Below are 21,499 nucleotides of genomic sequence, written 5' to 3' on the forward strand. Positions count from 1 at the left end.
TTTCTCTAGGGAACCTTGACTGGCAAGTTCCATGCGATGGCCAGAGATTTTAGAACTCCCTTGCCTCTTAAAATCTCACAACTTCTAATGTCAAGTGGGAAGGAAAAGTAGCTGTGAGTTGGTGCTATGTCTTGCATGTGGCTACTAACTTAGAGTGGAACACTAACGCTGCATGCTTTTTAGATGGAAACCCTCTATCCTACCTGTATCTCCATGATTTGGCTATGGGAAGAGGTCAGAGGTGAAAGGTTGCAGGGTCATGACCTTTGACAACCGTTTTTTTAGTTGGAAAGAAAGGCAAGGATTGGGGAGGAAGGTGTGAAGGCAGTGTCCAGCTTGGTTCTCTGCATGCTCTGTTGACGGCTGTAATGAAGTTCTGCAGGTGAGTGACTGCTTCAGAAGCATTTGTGCTATGTGACTACAGACATGGCTGGTGTATTTCTGCATTAATTTCGTTGTCCAACTGAAATCTCGTGGGCAAGGTAGAATACTCCGGTGCTTTCTAACTGAATTCAACTTCAGCCAGACACTGCCCCAACAGCAGTCAATAATTTCAGTACAATCACAAATAACAGCCAGGTGAAAATTAGTTTTGTAGTTTTGGTGATTCTTGATTTTTTTTAATTCCACTTTAATCCAGCTTACGTAATGGTCATGTAGCAATACACCTCTATAATGTCTTTCATTATATTAAGGTTTACAAGTATTTACATATTGACATTTTTAATGACCATACAAGGAGCGGATTTTCGCATAATTCCTGGAGTGGATTAAAAAAATCATACTAAGACATAGACCCCCTCGGTAAAAAAAACCCCAAAAGCAGAAAACTGGAATTATAATTGAAAATGAATGTCACTTGATCTCTGCCATATTCCACAGTAATACCCAAAAAGTTATGGATTGGATGATAGACCACTTCATTCTTTGCTGTAATTTTTGCATAGGAAATGCGAATCTGTCTTTGATGCGTCAGTACACAATTTACACTAAAGATGGTATATTATAGGAAAAGTGACATTCATTTCTACACACCCAGAAATCATGGCTGGTTTCTACATTGACATAGAACACAGCTGGTTTTTTTTCTCTAAAAAAGCGGACAGCTGCACCTCTGAGTCGCTCAATGCAAAGATTTACATAATCTGCACTCTTCCAAGAATGGTAATTTTGAAACACAATTCTGTCGCACTGAAAATCAACATGAGCTACATGATGGAGTGGGCTTGCTGGGAAGATGTGGACTTTGTGCAGTGAATACAAGTTTAGAGGAGGAGTTTACAGACATGCAGTGATTTTTCCAGCTGTTATTCCCAAACTAGACATGGCAAAGTCCATAGGAGCATGAGGGATACCTTTGAAACATGGATTAATTTTGTTCACATCAACAAATCTGATGAGATCTCCGAGGTGGGGAGAAAAAATCTAGCAGGGTTGCACTCTTGACAGGACAGAGAGATCGGTCATTTCCTATAGAGGCTATGCATGGTAGCCATCTTGCAGGGCAGCTCTTTTGTTCCACAGGGAATTCTTTGTGCATACCCCATGGAACAAAAGCTCTGGTCTGCAAGATGGCAGCCACGCAAACCCTATATTGGTCTTAACCACTACCAGCCGGGGACTCCGAAATCGGAGCCGTATGGTTTATATGTGTGGCTGGGGTCTCCGAACTCGCACAAAGGAAACAGGGCCCTGTAACAAAAGACCGTACTCCGAACAAAAGACCAGGCTGCTGGGCATGACCGGCATTTTTCACTCTCAAAAGTGGTGATAATCCAGCGTTGTTTTGAAACCGTATACCAGGGTTTGGGGTATTTAGAGCAAGCGGATTACCACCGGGGACAAAAGCTCTCCACCACCGCAGCGATGAGCCACACAGCACCGCTGCATGCTAATCTGGCCCCTATTGAAAAGAGGTCAGCAGTGCACTGAGCCAGGTTCGTGAACAAAAGACAGTTGTATAACACCGCACAATCTGGGCTCTGTTTACAAGGCTGCAGGCCTGGTTGAAATATTCGGGCGTCAATGAAGGTCACCTGTCAACTTAGAGTAGTGCCTGGAGATTACTCTGTGCGGCTATAAACGACTGTTAAATGGAATGATGAATTGTTGAAGGATTTTGAAAATGGAAAAAATGATAGTCATGCCGGCCCAGCATCCTCAACGTTGAAAAATGCCCCGGTCCGAAGTGGTTAAGTGGGCCTGGTGTGGGGCTTGCTCCTCTTTGACACAGAAAAAGAAAATTGTCCGGAGGGAGATTCGAACCACTGTCTCACACTTTCCTACATGTGTATGTTAACGTCGAGCAGTTTCCTACATGCTTCACCCCCATGTGGCTAAGGACGTGCCTGAATGACTTGGCTGTGGCTAACCATGGCCTGTACCTCTATGGTAGCCAGCCACTTTATCTATTTCCCACAGGCTAATGTCCTATTTCCACCCACTGCTAAATGATCCAGCTGTGACCTTCGTCACAGTCTGACTGTGTCTACTGGGAGTATAACCAACATAATCGATAATTATTGCGGTTTTTTTAGCTCCTTCAATGATTGCAATGAAAATATCCCCACAAAGAGTTTCACTTATTTAAAATGACTTTGAAGTCAACACAAATGATTAAAAAAATACAAAAAAATCACTGGCTCCATGGAGCAATACAGCACATGCCTAAGCATGGTGAGTAATACTTCTTCAATACAGTACTGTTTACAACAAAAACACAGCTTTCTTTTTCAGTAAGTACTAAAATATCTCAGTTACATTCACCCCACCCGCCATCCTAACCCCCCCTCAAAAAAAAACCAAACGATATCCCATTCCATTCACAAAATGATGCCCAACCTGTTACAAATTGAAAACTTTACAGAATTCATTTGCAGTAAACCTGCCACTTAAAAATAGGCCAATTTTTGAGTTTTTGTTAGAGTAATGGGACAGCTAGGATGTATGTAAAATCACATTGAAATCGGAGGATTTGGGACTGTTAGGGCTCATATGTACACATGTACTGCAAATTCATGTATATTCACCTTCGAGCAATTTAGGGAGACAACTCCAAAGTGTGAATTTGTTAGCCGAGTCCTACCTAGCTGAGGTTAGGGGATGTTAGAACAAACCAGAGTGTCGGGCCTTCAACAAGTTGTGGTGTACAGTTATTTCATGGACGATCCTGACTGCCTCGGGCAGACAGCTGGGACTGGCTCCATTTCAGGTCGAGTTGGAATTATAGGCGCTCAAGTACACAAGAAGAAAAAGATATTACTGTGCAGAGATGTAAAAATGCAAAGCTCATTAAGAAACTGAAAATTCCAATTCCTGATGGATGGATACCATTGTAATAAATAGTGGATTGTCATCGTGAAAATGGACACAATGAGCCAGTTGTTGCAGATCAAATCACGCGCACGTGTCTGTGTAGGGCCGTGTTGATAGGGCAGACCCTCGCACGTGCGTCAAAATCACATCAGATGCGCAGCATTTTGGGCATGTACGGTTGGAATACCGCACTGGTTCATTCCATTTTCCGTCAACTTTGGCCTCCATTGCTCATTAGCGTTTGAAGAGATAAGTGCCCCCTTACATAAAACCTTGCTCAGCAAATTTACTCGCCCAACAGCAAAGTATCAGTTACGTGAACGAAAGTAGGCAGTTTGGCTAGTGAACTTGAGCTCAGGCATCGTCTTCCACTTAGGTAATTCCAGCATCAGATGCATGGACTTGCTTCTGAGGCCGGTCCAAACGAAACATGGGTCCCTCCACATTTGGAAGGGGTGACATGTCCCACCTGCTCTGTAAATCTGTGTGACTGGCCGCTGGCGTTATTCAGGCCGGTAGACCTCTTTGCTCTATGTACATGAACTTTTACAACAAGAACTGATTAAATCTTTGCATTGCTTGCTTTGTCAATCAACTTGAACAAAGGATCACCTTACAATTGTGTCTAACATTAAATACACTTGCATACTTCTTCAAACAAATGAGACACATTCATGCTTACTTGTTACCAATTTGAAGAAAACTTTGCACTTTTTGAATTTTTTTTTTTGGTAGAATGAAACAGCGTGTTTGTAAATCAGCTTTGTTCAGTGAAAGAGTGAATACGACTAACATTACATGCCACGTGGGAAATTTCTTCCTTGGTGAATTTCTGCTCTTAGGGAAAAACCAAGCAAGGGAGTCCAGCTTTGGTTAAGTGCAACTCTTCTCTTTTGTTGCTTAGCAAACTTGAGTGTGAGACCGTTGCTGCCCAGTCCGTTTTACAGACACGGCTGACCTCGGCTGCTAGGAGCCCCAGAGCTGGGCCGATAGAGGGTGCGATTTCCCTAGCGACGCAGGCTCCTTAGGCAGGAATTGCACTTTGCACAAAACAACAAGGAAATGTACGCATTAAATTGCTACCAACAAAATGAACACCCCCAACCAACATGGCTCTTTTCAGCCACTGTGGGGGTGCTTCTGCTCCAGGCGAACACGATTACTTTGAGCTAAAACTGATAACCCGGCCGAAGTCTTGTTGAGCTGTTCCTCAATATTTGAATTTAATATAGGCATCAGAGCTCCTTTGGCTGAGCAAAAGCGAGTTACCGGCCGTAATGTTACGTTGAGTTTATTGCCTTGGCTGGCTTTCGACTACTTGATTGGCACATATTTCCCCTCTGTACAATTCTTTTCTGCTTGGAAGCCCCCCCCATGAATCTCAGACCTAGGGGGCCCCACAGCAGTGGATCGAGTGCAGTCACAACCATCCAGTGTAAAGTTGCAGACATCTGTGAAGGAGGGTTTTGGTCATGCAAAGTGGCAGCACACGCGCGATTCGTCGAGGGACTTTCTTCACAGCACTTCGTAGCCGGGTCCCTCCAGGAAGGCCTCTAGTGCATCGTACTCCTTCCTCGTCTTGGCGTAGGCCTCTCCGTCCTCCTTGCTGGCCGATGACGACGACGACTTCTTCTTCTTCCTCTCCTTGTCCCCCTTGTCGCGATGGGCCTCCTTCTCGCTTGGTGCGACTTCTTCTCCTCGGTGTGGCTTCTTCTCCTTGTGCTTCTTGTGTTTGTGCTTACGTGAGCCCCTGTCTTCCTCCTGCAAAAGGGGGGTGGATCGATGAGTCTTGAAGATGACATTGTGGATTTCTCTGACAAGTTTCAAGATGGTGTCTCTAAAGTGAACCTTGGGCTTGAGAGAGGACAACGTGATTTTTACTAAAGACAGAATGTCCCAATATCCATCGACTGTGCTTCAGACGGTCTCCCAGAAGGCAGGTCAATGCCCACTTCTATGGAGCAGCTAGTCAGATAAAAAATTTTAAGCGGATTTCTGCGCTGAGCAGGAACGCACAGAGAACCAGTTACAAGCAGCACCCTTCACATGCCATCCGGGCTGGTGACCTGGCTTTGCAAAACAAACATTCCCCTGTGTTTAGCCAATTTCTGTGCTTGCCAGCTCTGTGAACTTGACCCGAGACAGTGACTCTGAAACGGTCCACAGTGGGCTTCCTCCTGCACCTCGCACGGGGGCACCGTGAGGCGTATTGGACTTCAAGGCTTGCCCGTACAGTGCAAAGGCCTCTGAGACAAGACGCTCAAGGAGCTCTCTTGCCACTGCTTGAAATTTCTAGGGAGGGAAAAGCTGCCCAACTTACCCGGTCCTTGTCCCTGCTCCTGTGCTTCTTTTTCCTGACGGCTGAGCTGCTGGTGCTGGTGCTCGTCATGGTGTCCGTGTCACTGATGTCCTCGTCCTTAGTGACAGACAGGAGATTGTCAAAGTCATCCGCTGGCAGGGAGGGCCTCTCTGTCAATTGGAAAGCACCGACAAACTTCAACACAGGGAAGGAAATAAAACTCTGAGTATTCTACAGACAATGAGACCTGCCGCTGAGAATTCGCATTTGCTTGCATCAATCATCCACAGCCAAGGGCGCTGTTGATGGCTAGCTTTCATGAAATCTTGTTGGACAAATCTTGCGCGTTCTGTGATCTAGAGTCAACATGGGAACAAGGGGAAGAGAGATGCACCAGCATCATGTGGTATGGTCACAGCTTTCACTGTGCCATCTTAACCCTAACCCCCGAAGGGTTGCTGGCCCTAACCTTCCCCATTCACACCAAGTTATACACCCATATGGGACTTTGTGCACAGAGGCTGTTGGACTTGGTTTTTCTGAGGTATGCCAAACCCAATGCAAAAGCCAGCTGTTATGGGCCTACCAGACCTATCCCCACAGAATTAAATTGACATTTCCTTCAGTCTCCTTTTATCACATTTTCTTCCAGCCTACAGTAAGCTACACATCCGAGGACAAACTCTTCTTTCCGAAGCTGGTTTTCAGTACGGCCACATATTATGCATCATTGGACGGCTGCGGAAATTTTCACAGGACAGTACTGATATTCTCGTTTGGAAAATCTGCAGGATAAAGGCCGTGCAGCTCAGGCAGTGCAGCCCCCAATACAGCATTCTGGTGGTCCTGGGTTCAAATCTCAGTCTGATCATTTTTCAAGTTAGTTTCTCACTGGTAGTTGACACTTCATTGTAACAAACTCTGATGAAATACTGTCACAGGACAAAATCAGGGGTTTTTTTAGTGAACAGTTCTGTCTAGAGATTACTGGCTTACTTTTTAGGCTAGGCTTCTTGGAAGATCCAACGTTCTCTAGGAAGTTGAAGTCCTCTTGCTGGAGTTGGATCATGGGGGAAACAGGCGACGTGTCTTGGTCGGTGGTCTGGCTTGATGTTCTACTGATGTGCTACCAAGAAAAAGCAAAGTTGCATCCAGTCGGTTACTTAGTGACTGATGAATCGAGAGCCTGTTTAATTGAAAATTCTTAGACTTTGACTTATTCTCTGTCGTGTAAAAGCTGATTTACAGTTTTGAGTCATAGGTAGCTCTTGTGGCAAAGCATCAGTGTTTCCTCGAATAGAGGAATAATGTTTGGGATCAGAAGTGCTGATTTCCCCTGGTTTCGTCAAAAGAGAAAATTCCCTCGATGTTGAAAATTGATGTCTTGGTCTAACTTCACCCCGACTCTCGGGGCAAGCTTTAGGAAATAAGGTCAAGTTCGGGTCAAGCAGCGTGGGCAAAACGTCAGGTATCTCTAGCCTACCTCTTGACTTTGTTCGTTCTCGCTGACACTGTCTGTGGTTGCCGGTTGCTCGGGGGACAACGGTGATTCCCCATCACTCTCTCTTGACTTCTTGTTGGTCATCTTCGATTTGCCACCGTCTCTTCCTCCGGGGGAACTTGACGGCACACTTGTCCCTCGGTCTGGCTTGTGCTGTCTTGACGATGACACTGAGGATGCCATGGGCGTATGGTCTTCGTCGGATAAGTCCCTGTCTTTTGCCACGATGGGCTCATCATCCTCTTCGCTGGACAGGTCCACGTCGTAGCTGGTGAGAGGTGGGGCCTGCTGGGTGGAACTGGTGGGCTTGAAGACTGACACCTCGTCGTCGGAATCGAGCTCCTCCTGGAAGCCGGCGACCATTGGGTTGGCTTCATCCTCGTCACTGATTTCAGAAGAAAAAAAAATGGATCCACGGGGGGCATTTAGTCCCTACAATTCCGACCCAAGACTTAAACAAACCCAATACTTTATGACACCAGCAAAGGCAAAACCATGCTGTAGCTGATCCTCTCCTCTGTCATGCCTGACTGAGTAGGCAGGGTGTGCCCACTCAGAACGACCATCATCTTCAACTTGAGCCATCATTTGCCCCCGACCACCTTGCTCACAGACGATCCATGAAGTGGCAAGCTAGTTACAGTGCCTGCTATACAGGGGGTCACAACGCCCGATCCTGGAGCAAAAGTACTCCATTCAACTTTACTTGTGCATTTATTCTCCAGTGATCATGAATAAACTGCGTGTGAGGACCGAAGGGAAATGTAAGCACCAACCATTTTCCCTACTTGTAGCCCCCTCAACAGTTCACGCACAGAGGCCATACCGAACACTAATCAACAAAATATTCACCAGTTGTGTTAGTAATAAATCCCCAAGATGTGGGCAAAATTACTTCGAAATTGGAGAACTTAAGAACTGTTGTATAACTCTTATAAAATAATGACATATACATTATGTGCCACTTAGCACTATGCCAAATAATCTTCAACGCAATATTTTTTACAGATGCCAATATATATTTAACCACTTCGGGCCAGGGCATTTTTCAACGTTGAGGATGCTGGGCCGGCATGACTATCATTTTTCCGTTTTCAAAATCCTTCAACAATACATCATTCCATTTAACAGTCGTTTATAGCCACACGGAGTAATCTTCAGGCCCTACTCTAAGTTGACAGGTGGCCTTCATTGACGCCCAAATATTTCAGCCAGGCCTGCAGCCTTGTAAACAGAGCCCAGATTGTGCGGTGTTATACAACTGTCTTTTGTTCACGAACCTGGCTCAGTGCACTGCTGACCTCTTTTCAATAGGGGCCAGATTAGCATGCAGCGGTACTGTGTGGCTCATCGCTGTGGTGGTGGAGAGCTTTTGTCCCCGGTGGTAATCCGCTTGCTCTAAATACCCCAAACCCTGGTATACGGTTTCAAAATAACGCTGGATTATCACCACTTTTGAGAGTGAAAAATGCCGGTAATGCCCAGCAGCCTGGTCTTTTGTTCGGAGTACGGTCTTTTGTTACAGGGCCCTGTTTCCTTTGTCCGAGTTCGGAGACCCCGGCCACACATATAAACCATACGGCTCCGATTTCGGAGTCCCCGGCTGGTAGTGGTTAATACTGGTGATTATTAAAACCCTACGTCACAAAAAATGGTACAGATGTAGAATTTTGAACCTTTCGCTCTGCGTCACAGCAGCCGGGGGCTTGGCGGCCTGGACTGGTTTCTTCTTGGCTTTGCCTTTTCTGCCTCCGGGCCCATCTACGTCGTCCAGGAAACCCCCGAGGCCCTCCCCGGGTACAAACTCGTCCACGCTGGTGATGGGCGCTGTCTTGACCTCGGCCACGGTCTCTACAACTGATCGGGGTCATCAAAGGATGGAACGGGGAGAAACGAGTGAGGCAAGAGGGTTAGATTGGGGCTCAAATCGAAAAAAAAAGGTTCTTCAATAGAGAAACTCTTTCTGGTGTGTTTGCTTATCGGAACAGGGATGGGCCCGACAGCCTTTTGTTAGTCTAAGTAGAAAAAAATGAAGTCTTTCGTGAGGTATATGTGGCCTATCAGGCTGGCAGTTATCTCTGTTTTCCGCAGCATGAAAGAAATGAGAATATTGCCATCCCCCCTAGATGGAATGCCAGTCCATCACAGTTGGTCCCCATCTAATGCTGGTACCCACTCCTACTCCTGAAGTGGAGAAAGCCAAGCAGGGGAAAAGTGACTTGCCCCAGGTTACAACTTATGGCCGGCAGCTGGATTCGAACCCCCCGACTCTCTGGTCAAGACTAACGAACCCTTGCCAATAGAGCAGCCGCATGTTCCAGGAAAATGGCAGGCTGATCATCTGCGGAGTATTGTTTTATGCAGGAATTTGATTTGTTTGAGATCTGTGACCTAACCAAACCCATTTTTGAGTGGAAGGCCTTCACAAGAATCTTGCACAATATCGATTTCCAGGTACCCTTGACATTTTTTGCACCCACATAATGACCTTTTCCATCAGGAGCCCGAGTGATTCATCAAAAGCAGGAGCTCGTTTTGATCCAAATCAAACTAAAACAGATGTACTGCAAAATGGCCTGAAGACTCATTTTGTGGGATCCGGTCGTGGGTCGACGAGGTTTTGCTGGTTGGTAAAGTTGCACCTGCTTGTTTTTCGTCTTCTTCCTTCACTCCTTGCTGCACCCTCGACTCGCTGCCCCCGAACCACTTGGAGAAGCGCTGCGTGAGAGTTGTCGTCGAGCCCTGCTTGTCCTGGGGCGCCGCGGGTCCCTTCGCCGGCTCGGGAGTTGTTTTGACTTCGCTGGCCGACCTCTCCTTGCGGGCGGTGGTGGGGGTGGACGTGGGGGTGTTCTGCTTGGGCGTGGTGGCCGGGCTGAGCCTGGCCGGAGTGGAACGGTTGGAGTTGGGCTTGCTGCCTGGCGCTGCACAATAAGGCAAAAGGAGAATCTCGGTTTACAAGGCAATCTTGATATAACAACTCTGAGCCTTTGCTGCCAGGAATTCAGGACTTTACTCCAACTCCCTGTTTAGAACAAGGAGAGTTGTGAATGTCTATTTTTCTGGTATGTCAGGGAAAAGTTGAAATAAATTTAGACCTTCTGTACAACCCTCTAGCCTCTTCACCTTGCACAGGATGAAGTGGAGGATTTTGCAGGATTTAGGATAGTAGAGTCAAGCCACTGGGTTATTCTATAAATTTAGGGTCCAAAAGTGGGACTTTTTGTGTCCCGGTTACATCTGACCTGTGTAATTTGACATATCACTGTAATTGATTTCAAACTATTTTTAGTTGTTTGGCAGGTAATTTGCATTAATTCATCACTCTTGGAAATTAGAGAATTGTTCTGAACTTGCAAAATTGCATGTCAGATGTGACAGGGACATGAAAAAATTGGACCCCCGATTTATAGAATGACCCCACTGCTACTTAACGTGCGGCTGACCCAACAAAATGTGAAGAATGTACCAATAGTTTTTGGAACAGTGAAGAACTTTTAGGATTCCATAAACTCCAATGTCACTGGGGAGTTGACGTTGATATTTGTGGACTATGACACTTTGTTGAAACCAAGATATTTCTCTGCTGTGAACTTTATAGTCTGTCCTGTTTCACGTGGAGTCATATTTTAATCCCTTGTGTAAGTAAAAAGCTTAGTAAATGCTGAAATACATATTATTTTATTTAAAACAAAAAAGATATCATACATGTGCATAATTGTGCTTGATTAGCCTGCATGTGTGCTGCTCATTCTTGATGATTCTGGGTCAGCCATCTAACCCTCAAAACAGCCGCCGCTTAAAATTTCTAACTACAATCCTGAAATCGACGTGCGTTTAACTCACATAGTGAGGTCTGAGGCGTCTGGCCGTTGGGCACTGACGGACTCAGCACGGTCGGCGATGCAGCTTTGGCCTTCTTCTGCTTGCGTCGCTCCTCTAGACTTGCCAAGTACCTGCAGTGTGGAGCCACCGAGAGAATAACGGTTGGCAGGCCGGTACTCGGCTGGATGTTATGAGCCGCACCTGACTATGGAGATGTGGTTAACTGTTGGGGAGATTGGCTGGCATGAGGGTGGAGGGTTGAGAGATGCAAACTGGGAAGAAATTCAAATGCCCTTTGTATGGGCTTTGAAAAAAAACTTTTTTCTATTAAAACTCGATGCGGTGTCTCATCCATATTCACGTTTTATTTCCACAGAAGAATACAAATCCATACACGGTAAATCACTCACTTCACATGCAAAAAAGCAAAGCATATGAGAAGATGTCACAAAGCCTATGGTTGTCGTAACTTTTGGATAATGGCAGTACTCTCGAGATACCCAAAGCTCTTTGGAAACCAATGAAGTGTCCACAAAACCATACACTTGGAGCACTAAAACGTTGAAAAGCACCGGAATATTCCTGCCGGGATGATTGGACAAGGAAGGTTATAACTGTGACAGGGTACTTACAGATCATAGTTCTGGTCTACTGATTCCTTCCTCATGTCCAACTCGTCTAGCGTTGCAACGGTCTCGAGTTTATTTGTCTCCAATTGCCTTAGTAATGTTTCTCTCTGCAGTCAAAAAAAAAAGCCCCACTAACAATTCCTGCTGAAATGGTTGCACAATATCAGGAAAGGTTTCCATGTATTTTACGCCCAGCGAGTAAATTAAGAAGGCGTTGTGCATCTCACGGCCCAATTCGCATAATGCCACAATGCGTAGATTAACCTTGAATTGTAATCACTTTCTATATTTTTGCCTTCTTTTGACAGTGCATTTCCGGGGATGATCAACAGATTAACTCATACTGAAACAAGTTGCAGTTTAAGAAACAAATTTATGCGCTAAGAGAAAATAAGACGGTAACCAATCCCCAAGTAAAATACATTACACAGCATGTCAGTGGGTAAGTTGCTTTAATGAGCCAACTTTCTGAACTTGACAAATTTTGCCTTACCAGCTAAAAAAAAATGGCCTCAACCAAAATAGATTACTTACAGCAATATAAAAACCAAGGCAGGTAACGGAAAGGTACAGAGACTGATTCCATAAAAGCTACGTCACAGTTACCTGGAGTTGCAGGAATGGAACGTTAAAGAATGTGTGTAGATATTTCAGTCCAAAACCGTTTTTCATGGAGGCTTCGGCGAGTAGCACCGTGGCAGAGCCTTCTGGTCTGAAGAAATTCGATTGAAGATAAAGAGAATTTATTGTACATCTTGAATCCACTCATTACCTGTGTATTTTATTCAATTTACTGACTGCTTTTGGAAAGCAGCCATGCAGCTATTATTAAAAATATTATTACAATAGTTAGCACAGGAGATTGGCAATGACAGTCCTGACTTGAATGCAGACATGGACAAGTTTTGGAGGGTGTGAAGGATTTTGTTGGCAGAACTGGATTCCATTAACCCTAACCCTCCCCAACCACACAGAATTAAACAGTAGCAAAGTGTTTAATTCTGGGGGGATAGGTCCGGTAGGCCCAGACAGCTGGCTTTTGCATTGGGTCCAACAACCTCTGTGCGCAAAGTCCCATATGGGTGTTTAATTTTGTGTGAATGGGGAAGGTTAGGGCCAGCAATCTTTGGGTGGTTAGGGTTAAGGGGCTTGTGCCAGCCATGTAGCCACAGTTCTGTTTGTTGTTGCACAGTCAATCAATCAATCAAATGTTGTCTCATGTAATCATTTTCATTGCCCGGATTCTGCTTTGTTAGCAGTCCAATTCGCCTCTTATAATCTCCATCCCATTTGAAACTACATCCTTATTGGCTAGGCACTTAGCTAGGATTGCATTAGCAATGAGCCATTTTCAGGGAACACTTTAGATGTAACCTACCATGGAAAGTACTCTTTATTGGAATAACCAAAGCTAAATTTCGTTTTCACCATTGTAAGAGCGAATACAGAGAGAATCGCAGCCCAAAACTGTTCCGCTAAATTCATTTTTTTATAAGCAGCAGTCAAAACAAATTACGAACAGTCACAAGAAATTCTGATGTTCCTGGGTTGGTTTACCTGTCAAAGTTTTCAATGAAGTATCTCATAGTGTCTTCGGCAACCGTGCGGTGGTCTGCCATGTCTCTGAAACTTGCCAGGACTAGGACTGGTATGTGGTTGGGTACGGAAGGCAGCTCACGTTCCACATAACCCCAGGTCCTGATGAAAAGAGGCGGAATGTATCAGACACCATTACTCATGTGAATCAGGGAAAGTCCCTATCCAAGAACGCCTTGTAATGATGCAAAATGTTGAGCATGGAGCCTCTACTGTGTTATCTGCGTCGGTTGAGACATTCATATCATCCATGTGGGAGAGCCGTCCTCTAAATGTGCACTTGGATATAGATGCCCATCCTCACTTATAACATGCCTTTCTTTAAACTAAAGCATCTAAAATAACTGGATTTCTCCTATTCTTCGGAGGACTCCACACTAATACAGAAAACTTTTTTTATCAAGTGTTCAGGAAAATTGATCTAAAGTTCACTTCAGAAACTTGTACTCAGTGAATCATAATATGACTTGCAAAGCCCACTTACACAGAAGAGCTTGATTTTTTTTCACGCCCTCAACGTAATTTCTGAGGCATATTGCCAGGAATTTTCCTGATCCTTCCAAAATCCTACGCTGGTTTAATAAAGCGATCCTCCTGAATCCACGAAAAAATCCTCTACTGTGCAGGGCATCAATGGAACATTCTTTGCACCCAAGCTTTTAAGAGGCATCCAACTTCATGTAAGAGTTAGTGGTTTCATTCTACCTCCCTACCCCTTCAAAACCCATCAAAAACTTCCTAGTAGATTTTGAAGGGTCTGGGAGGGCGGGATGTGGGTGGAGTTCAAGCAACTGTTTACCATTGCTTTGTGACGTCTACCATGAACACCACACCGTTAGCTCCCTTGTAGACATTGAGAAACCTTGCATCGAGGCACGGCTCATCTCCTTCGTCCATGTCCTGGGACGTCTCCAGCTTCAGGCCTTCCGATTTCTTCTTGGCTTTCCCTTTATCCACGACATCCCAGACTTCAACCTTGACAATGTCGTCAGTAGCTATAAAAAAAAATGTATCACTCTGAACCTGCAAACAAATCTCTAACACTACCACCCCCCAAAAAACTTTTTATATACCACTGCCTCAATCCGTCAAAATCTCTCAGAGATTCCTGCCATTGTGTTACGGCAGTGCAAATGCCACGATCCTGGAGCAGAGCAGAACGTACAAGTCCACTTATAATCTAAATACGCATTTATGTACCGGGGCGCATAAACAACACCAGGTCAAGCTAAAGACCATGGCCAATGCATCCTTTGCCATCAGCCACACATTTTTTGGCTATCAGCCTCAAAATCCTCCAAAACCACCCAAAGGATTTTAGAGGATTAACCTTAACCACCAATAAATACTGTAGTTCTCGTTCCATCACCTCTATGCAAGACCACAAGAGCACACTGATGTCAGGAGCTCCAACTTACCTTTGTAATTCCACTGTATGCTGGCAACTTGTATTTCTGGTGTGGGGAGGTACTCTTCCCTGAACCGTTCCCCTTGCAGTCGATGAAATAACGTCGTCTTGCCTGTGTTGCGGTCACCTTTGATGATGATTTTCACTGCAAACAAGACATGATGAAAACTTGAATTCAGTGGCGCTGCAACTTTTTCAGGCATTTCTGACTGTTCCATGATATATTGAACAAATACTGCATGTACATGTATAAAGGACAGTTTTTCAGCAAATCTGAAGCTTAGGACTCTTAAGATAACGAAATCCAATTTCCAGTCAAACACCATGACATGCTACTGTAGTGTTGAGCACAATCGGTCAGTATGAACCATTGATTGCATTGTGCTGTCAGTTGATCCTGTCAGAAATCTGACTTTACCGTGTTTACTTTTTTTCACAACAATCTTTGACAAACGTGAATTACAAAGAAAACACTGTTGGCTCATGTTACAACTTGAACTAAATACAAGAGTGTGTGACTGTGCTGCAAGACTGATCGATCATGTAAATTGCGCAGATCGACTGATCATATCGTACAAGTACTGAAAGTACACATTCATAATGCAGAAATTTGCAGAGACTGATTTACATTATACATTATGTTAGCTCAGTCGTGAGTTTAACTCAACAATCTGACTTACTTTTAAAAACCATACTTACTGTTATACTGCACACCCTTGGCAAACTTTCTCTGCAGGTTCTGCCCCATGGCCTGCATGCCCGTGGGCATGGTGCCCTTGCTGACATGTTGCTCATTGGTGACAAATTTCTTCAGTGCATTAAACATCTTGAGTTGAACTTATGACTGTCTTAGTGTCTGGTCAAATGATTATGAACAGCACTACACTTTTGCCATACGCTAACGGCTAAGGCCCTTTATTTTTTCAGAGGGGCCAAGCTTAAGTGCTACTTGGAGATCCAAGAAAGACCGGGTTTTACTCAAGCAGTCTTTAGAGCATAAGATGACTTCTGTTTTCCATTCTCATCTCTTCAAGAAATGGAGTAACGTTAGGGCCTAGTCCAACGTTCTTCTAACTAACCAGGCCCAATGCCACGACACGGAATTAAAGAGCACATATCGCTACCAGTGTACAACCTCCCAAGTACATTAAAATGCTAAGCACTATTCTAATCGCCTCAGTGGAGTTTATGTAGCCAAAGCAGAGGTTTCTCTAGCGAAAAAAGTCAAACAAGACACAATTTCACATAAAATTTATGTCAAAACTGTCACGTTAACAACTACATCACTCTACGAAGCCATCAGCTGCCGAACAACAACTCTTATCAATAGCACCTCCGCCTGACGTCATAGTTCCATTTTGCCACATTTTTGTCAATGAACGAAGATTTTTCACATTTAAGTAATTTAATACATTTGGAAATCTAATACAATGAGGATCTGGTTGCTGAAATATTACATTTAGGACAACTTTGCAACGGTCGTATTAATATTGTGTGCTTCGGTTTTTGCGACCCTTGAACCTTCGTTTCCGTTTCCGGTGGTCGCACTTTGACCGCCGCCGCGAAATAGTATAGTCTGTCCCATATAATAGTGATATGACATGTGCCCTACGGTATGCATGGTTAAGCCTGAGAACAAGACCGAAACATGTGTTGAAGTCGTTTCGTAGCAGACGACCACTTGTGGAAAAAGCAAAAATTAAACCTGGCTTGCAGCCGTTTTGGCATCGTCAGGTGAAAATGTTGAAAGTTTGCAATGCATGTCGTCAGAGAATTTTCTGTGAGCAGCTAAAATGGAGTGTTCATCAAACGAAGAGGCTTCTGAATGGAAAAATTCAAGAGGAATGTCAGGATAAAAGAGGTGAACATGACCCGATGAACAATTCAATTATGACTTTTGACGGCCTATGCAACATGTTCACTGTCTGACCTACTGACTGTGGGAAGAGTTCAGTAACTATTTCCTACAGTGACGTATTAGCCAAGTTAGCAGTCAGAAAGCAAAAAAAGTCCAGAAAAGTTCAATTTAGGAAGGAAAAAACCAAGTCGTTTACTTAGAAAACACTTTTTTTTCAGACCAGTTCCATAGGGATTGTGCACAACAAGCACAGGGCATCAAGTGGCATCCATATATATGGAAGTCTTTCCCCTTTTGAAGTTAATAAAGGCAACCAGACATTTGTGAGAGCACTCGAAACAAATGTGACATCACTAAATGTTTTAGCAGTGACATTCTCTTGAGATGAAACGTGTTCAACATGTTCAACTTTTTGAATTTGCTATGGCATGTAAATGGGGGGGGGTTCGTCTTCCAGCGACAAAGAACCCCCACGATTCGGGGGGGGGTGGGATAATGCAGATTCAGATATCATACAGGCCAACCAAATGTCACAAAATGGTATTTGTGTTTCCTTTCTTCTTGTCAAATATGAACCGGCTTCACTGGCTAGCTGATGTAAGTGTGGAAAGAGTTCCGTAACCAGACGTCACTTGAACTTAGCTTGACACTCAGTCTCTTTGCACAGACCCTTTGAGACTTATCTGAAAAATTCTAGGGCCTAAGTGTTTTCAAAGTAAATACTTCAACAGTTTCACTGCTAAGTTTGATGTTTTAGGACATGCTATCACTTTCTGATAGCTGATGTAGGCCTGCCTATATCACTTTTGGGTAACGTTAGTGCCAACTGTGTGGGAAACTCTTTACATTTTTGCCTTTTTTCCGTACTACAGTCCCATACACACCTCACAACAAACATTCACACTAGTTTCCTGCCAATATTGTAGATGGTTAGGTAAATTGTAAGATTACGAAAAGGGATATCGGTAAATATTTGCTCGAGCAAGACATGGAAGGCTCTGGCGGTAAAATAAAGGCGTGCGTTGTAAAATTATAAATAGTCACACCACATTTAGGGGATATCAACTATTATTGCCCTTTACGTTCCAATTTTGTTGGTGCTCAAAAAATGTATGCCACTGGTTTGTTGCACATGGATGAATCTGGATTTGGGAGTTTCTCTGTGCAACCAGCCAGCGGGCAGATATTGAGGTTAAACAGTGTCGGAATCTGTCCTTTCAGATCCCAACAGCTTTTCCTGGAGGACACACTCGTGTGGGGAGCTATCGGCAGCACAGGTGGGCCAGTCAGTGAAGCTGTGTGGATGGATTCAGCATAAACGCTTTGACTTCATGCTGACCTTGAGGGACGCCTTTGGTGTCACACAAGTCGTGCTGCCAAAGAAAGATGAGGTGTGTAGGCCGGCATTCAACAGTTAAAACACCAACAATAAATCTGCATGTGCTTGGATAAAATCAGCCCTGCTGCATGTGAAAGGCTGCATTTGATTGATGAATTCTGTTGACTAAATAAGTAAATGAGCAAATATTTGTAACATTTGCTATGTGTAGTAGGGTGTGAGGAGAAAAGTCCAGTAGGGGCACAATTTTTGCAACCTGTATATCCCACACTGAGAGTTCGTTTGATGTGTTTATCCAGATTCAAATCCAGTTGGCTTGTAACAACCAGGGCCCGGCCCAAGTCGATGATGCCACTAAGCACACCATTTTACAGTTAGGCTCAGTGTATTTCATGGAGACTGTTAAGCAATAAGCTCGGCAACAGGCATAGTTACCTTAGAGAAAAAAAATTGCCTAGTGGACAAACCATTGAAAACTCTATGCATGAACAACCTTAAGCTCAACTATCCATGCCAAGTATGGCCATGAAGTGGTGCTTAAGGCTATTTTTTTGCAGACTGTGAAGCAGCGCCATGAAATTGGGCCCTGGTTTAAATTCCCTGATCAGTTATTCATAAATCTTTTGAAATGTGCAATTTTGCCAGTCAGTAATTCAACTGTTGTTGTGTCCTTTTCTGGTTGCAGGAATCACTTCCCAAAATGGAGACTTTGGAAAAAGTCCATTTAGAATCGGTCATCATGGTGCAAGGCATGGTGCAGTTTAGGCCAGAGGGCCTGAGCAACCCGGTATGTTAACGTGTTAAGCAGGAGTCCTTTAGCAAGTTCCATCACAAGTCCTCTCTAAGAACAGTCTGAAGTATGAAAACTTTGTCGAACAACGACAAAGGAATGCTATTTCACAGTTCAATTGAATGACTTTTGACTTGGCTATTAGACTGAATGACCAGTGGTGGTGTTGTCTTGTAAATCTTATCCATTACATTCCCAGGCATTGATTTGCTCATAGAAGAAGGATACAGAAGGAGTTTTAACTCAGGCACTTTAAAATGTTCAATGATGGTCGCCGCCGAGTGAGACGAATAATAGAAAACATTCCAAAAATTCCTGATTACTGCCCGCACCAAGCACCAACAAAGGCATGAATATTCAATTTCCTATACCTCAGTACACAAAGTTTTAAGGATGCAGATTACCATCGACAAGTTGCAGCGGCAATCATATGGTACAAAAGGGTTTCATGGTTATGAACAGATGGTGCGTAGCAAGTGTTCGCTACACTCTGGCTATGGACATACCAGGCATTCCAGAAAGCGGTAATTTGCCAGATGTTACAGTCTGGGCAGTTCAAACTCCTGTGTCCTTCCTCTGTGATTTGCTTTAGCTCGCCACAAATTTTAACCGTACAAGCATTTTTTGGGGGAAAAAAGGGTTTAAAAGACGTGCTTTACTGCTTTGTATCCAGTCAAATGCTCTTTTCATGAGTTATCACAACCAAGCCAACTGCTGTCCATCATTAATTTTTGGCAGAGATTCTCATCTTGCTCCAAGGGGTGAAATAGGTATACCATCCCTTGGGACCTTCAAGCAAGTGCACCAAAGCACTGGATGTCCTCCGCAGTCTGATGTTAACCACTTGCCAGAGCAACTGGCCCATATTGATGATCTTATTAAAGGGTTACATTTGCAATTTTGCACGCATCGCTGCATGTGAATCTGGATGGAAAGTGTGATGCTATCTATTCTTATTGCCTTGGGACACATTATGAATGTCTGAGTATGCATCAACCTTCCCTCTTCAGCTGTCTACACAAGTGAATAGATTTTGTGAAGGGATTTCTAAAAAATAGGAGGGCCGTGCAATGATATTGCACTCAGATTGCTTGCTAGTGATATTTCCTACCATACTTTTTGGTTGGATTTTGAAATAGCTTGTGCTATAGTTGTGCTGTAGTGCTTTTTCTATAGCAAAGTATTGAAAAGTATCATTGAATGATTCATTCATAGTAAAGTGTATCTATCCTTAAGTATATCTACATTGTATCTATCGTGTTGCCTGAGGACACATTATGATTGTTTGAGTGTAGCATTAGATGAGGATGATATTGACTCGTGTAATATTTGATATTTTTTGGTTCTATTTTGGTATGGATTGTGCCACAGTGATCTAACAAAGTATTGACAAGTATTATGGAATTATAGTACAGTGTGGTGAATTGTAAAGCACAAAGGATTAGGACAAGCGCATATCAGATATGTTTTTAAACTCGGAAATATTTTTTGTATCGATCTGTTTTGGAATGAGTTTCGGCTAACAGGGCAGTTTTATGTTCAACTCTCATTTGAATTTCCACTGATTTGAAGTTGATCAACGATGCGTTGATCCTTTTAATGAGTTAAATCACTTTCACTCCAAGATTCTGTGATTTACCTCAAACCCCAAGGGGTTAGGGCTGCTGTGAGTAAAGTTTACTGATTTCTGCATTTTGATTTCTTTCAGAAAATGCCCACTGGTGACATTGAAGTTGTGGCTAGTGATATCAAAGTGTTAAACCCCAGCAAAGACAAACTTCCCATACACATTAATAGTTTCCAGCAGGTAATGAAACAAATTAATTTGTTGTCAAATCTGAAGAAAAAAAAAAAATCAATTTTGACATTTAACACTTTCATAACAAAGTGTCTTCAAAAGGTGCTTCTTGACACCGTGGGTTTAAATCCAACACAGTATTTAGCATCAAAGGAATAAGCATAAATCCCCTGAAATCGTTGAAAGGAAACTCTATTGTTTGTATTAAAGATCTGAAAATTATCTGGAGCAATGCTTGCCCTGCTGCTTTTTTGCCTCAAATTTGTTGCCCTTTTGCTCTTGGTAGAGGCACAACCCCAAAAGATTTTCGGACAAAGAATTTGTGTCCGCATAAGGGGAAGCCTTCTTGAATGATTTGCTTCTGTATAACGGTTGACTCACTTGGTCATTTCGCAGGCTAAGGAATCACTGAGGATGCAGTATCGTTACCTTGATCTGAGGAGTAGTAGAATGCAACGGAATCTCCGGTTACGCTCCACAATCATCATGAGAATGAGGGAATTCCTCTGTAATCAGCATGGTAAGGACAACATGGCCTCAATCATAACGGATGAATCTAACTTTCTTTCATTTAAATAAAAGTTCCCAAGTTTCACTTTAAAACTCTTTTGTTCTGTGGGGCTAACTTAATGTTTATCCCAAGGTGTTGTCATGAGGAACCCCCCTGGATCCTTCAAAATTTTCCACTGTATAGGAAACCAATAGCACATTCTCGGTACTTAAACTTTGAAGGAGCACCAAACCTCATGTAAAGTGAGAGTGACCGTAGTCTACCCTTCCTTGGTCTTCTGAATTCTTCCAAAACCTCCAGGTGGATTTTCTAGGATCTTTGCAAGTTGAGATCCAAGAAAAACCACCCATCCTCATTTAATCCAAGTAGGTTGATGACGTCGACCTGTTATATTTCAGATAGTCTAGTCTGAGAAAGTTCGGGATTAAATTTTTTCAGAGGCCTTACGGGAAATCCATCAAACCCAACTACAAGATTCGTAAACCATTGCAATCCCAGATTTAGCAAGATGGTGGAAGGTAAAGCGGATCTACATTCCTCGAAATGAGTTGTATGTTTCTGGCAAGGAGCACTAATAGAAATTTACTCGTGACCATTAAGGAAGGTTCTAAGCAAACATGTCCAGTGAAGAGG

General features: G+C 43.6%; 2 protein-coding genes across 5 annotated transcripts in view; one reads left to right on the forward strand and one right to left on the reverse strand.

The window, feature by feature from the left end:
- Positions 1 to 291: 291 nt before the first annotated feature.
- dars2 (aspartyl-tRNA synthetase 2, mitochondrial) overlaps positions 292 to 21,499 on the forward strand; it is a 167,953-nt gene continuing 146,745 nt past the window's right edge. For 3 of the 4 annotated variants that reach the window (XM_087143670.1, XM_022229700.2, XM_022229697.2), the window contains exons 1-5: positions 16,191 to 16,431; positions 17,650 to 17,819; positions 18,453 to 18,554; positions 20,266 to 20,364; positions 20,752 to 20,875. In XM_087143670.1, coding sequence (XP_086999796.1) covers positions 16,311 to 16,431; positions 17,650 to 17,819; positions 18,453 to 18,554; positions 20,266 to 20,364; positions 20,752 to 20,875 — 616 coding nt within the window. In that variant the 5' untranslated portion in view covers positions 16,191 to 16,310. Of the gene's footprint in view, positions 383 to 16,190; positions 16,432 to 17,649; positions 17,820 to 18,452; positions 18,555 to 20,265; positions 20,365 to 20,751; positions 20,876 to 21,499 lie in introns of those variants that run through there. The other variant, XM_022229702.2, reaches the window with a different exon arrangement.
- Positions 591 to 16,028, reverse strand: LOC110976434 (rab-like protein 6). The gene is made up of 13 exons (XM_022229695.2): positions 15,270 to 16,028; positions 14,581 to 14,715; positions 13,962 to 14,157; positions 13,124 to 13,264; positions 12,173 to 12,278; positions 11,570 to 11,673; positions 10,959 to 11,068; positions 9,758 to 10,036; positions 8,792 to 8,972; positions 7,098 to 7,500; positions 6,611 to 6,740; positions 5,636 to 5,784; positions 591 to 5,076 (listed from the first exon to the last, which is right to left on the reverse strand). Exons 1-13 carry the CDS (start codon positions 15,394 to 15,396, stop codon positions 4,831 to 4,833), a joined length of 2,307 nt encoding a protein of 768 aa, XP_022085387.2. The 5' UTR covers positions 15,397 to 16,028; the 3' UTR covers positions 591 to 4,830.

This window comes from Acanthaster planci, linkage group LG11 (genome assembly GCF_054643075.1).
Source record: "Acanthaster planci isolate LZ-2023a linkage group LG11, COTS_SCS, whole genome shotgun sequence".
Lineage (NCBI taxonomy): Eukaryota > Metazoa > Echinodermata > Asteroidea > Valvatida > Acanthasteridae > Acanthaster > Acanthaster planci.

Excerpts from the sequence above, each read along its gene's own strand:
- LOC110976434 (XM_022229695.2), bottom strand. The coding sequence starts at position 15,396 with ATGTTTAATGCACTGAAGAAATTTGTCACCAATGAGCAACATGTCAGC. Across the intron at positions 14,158-14,580 it reads CATACAGTGGAATTACAAAG|CTACTGACGACATTGTCAAG; the intron begins GTAAGTTGGAGC and ends TTTTTTTTATAG. Across the intron at positions 7,501-8,791 it reads GCTGTGACGCAGAGCGAAAG|TGACGAGGATGAAGCCAACC; the intron begins GTTCAAAATTCT and ends TTCTGAAATCAG.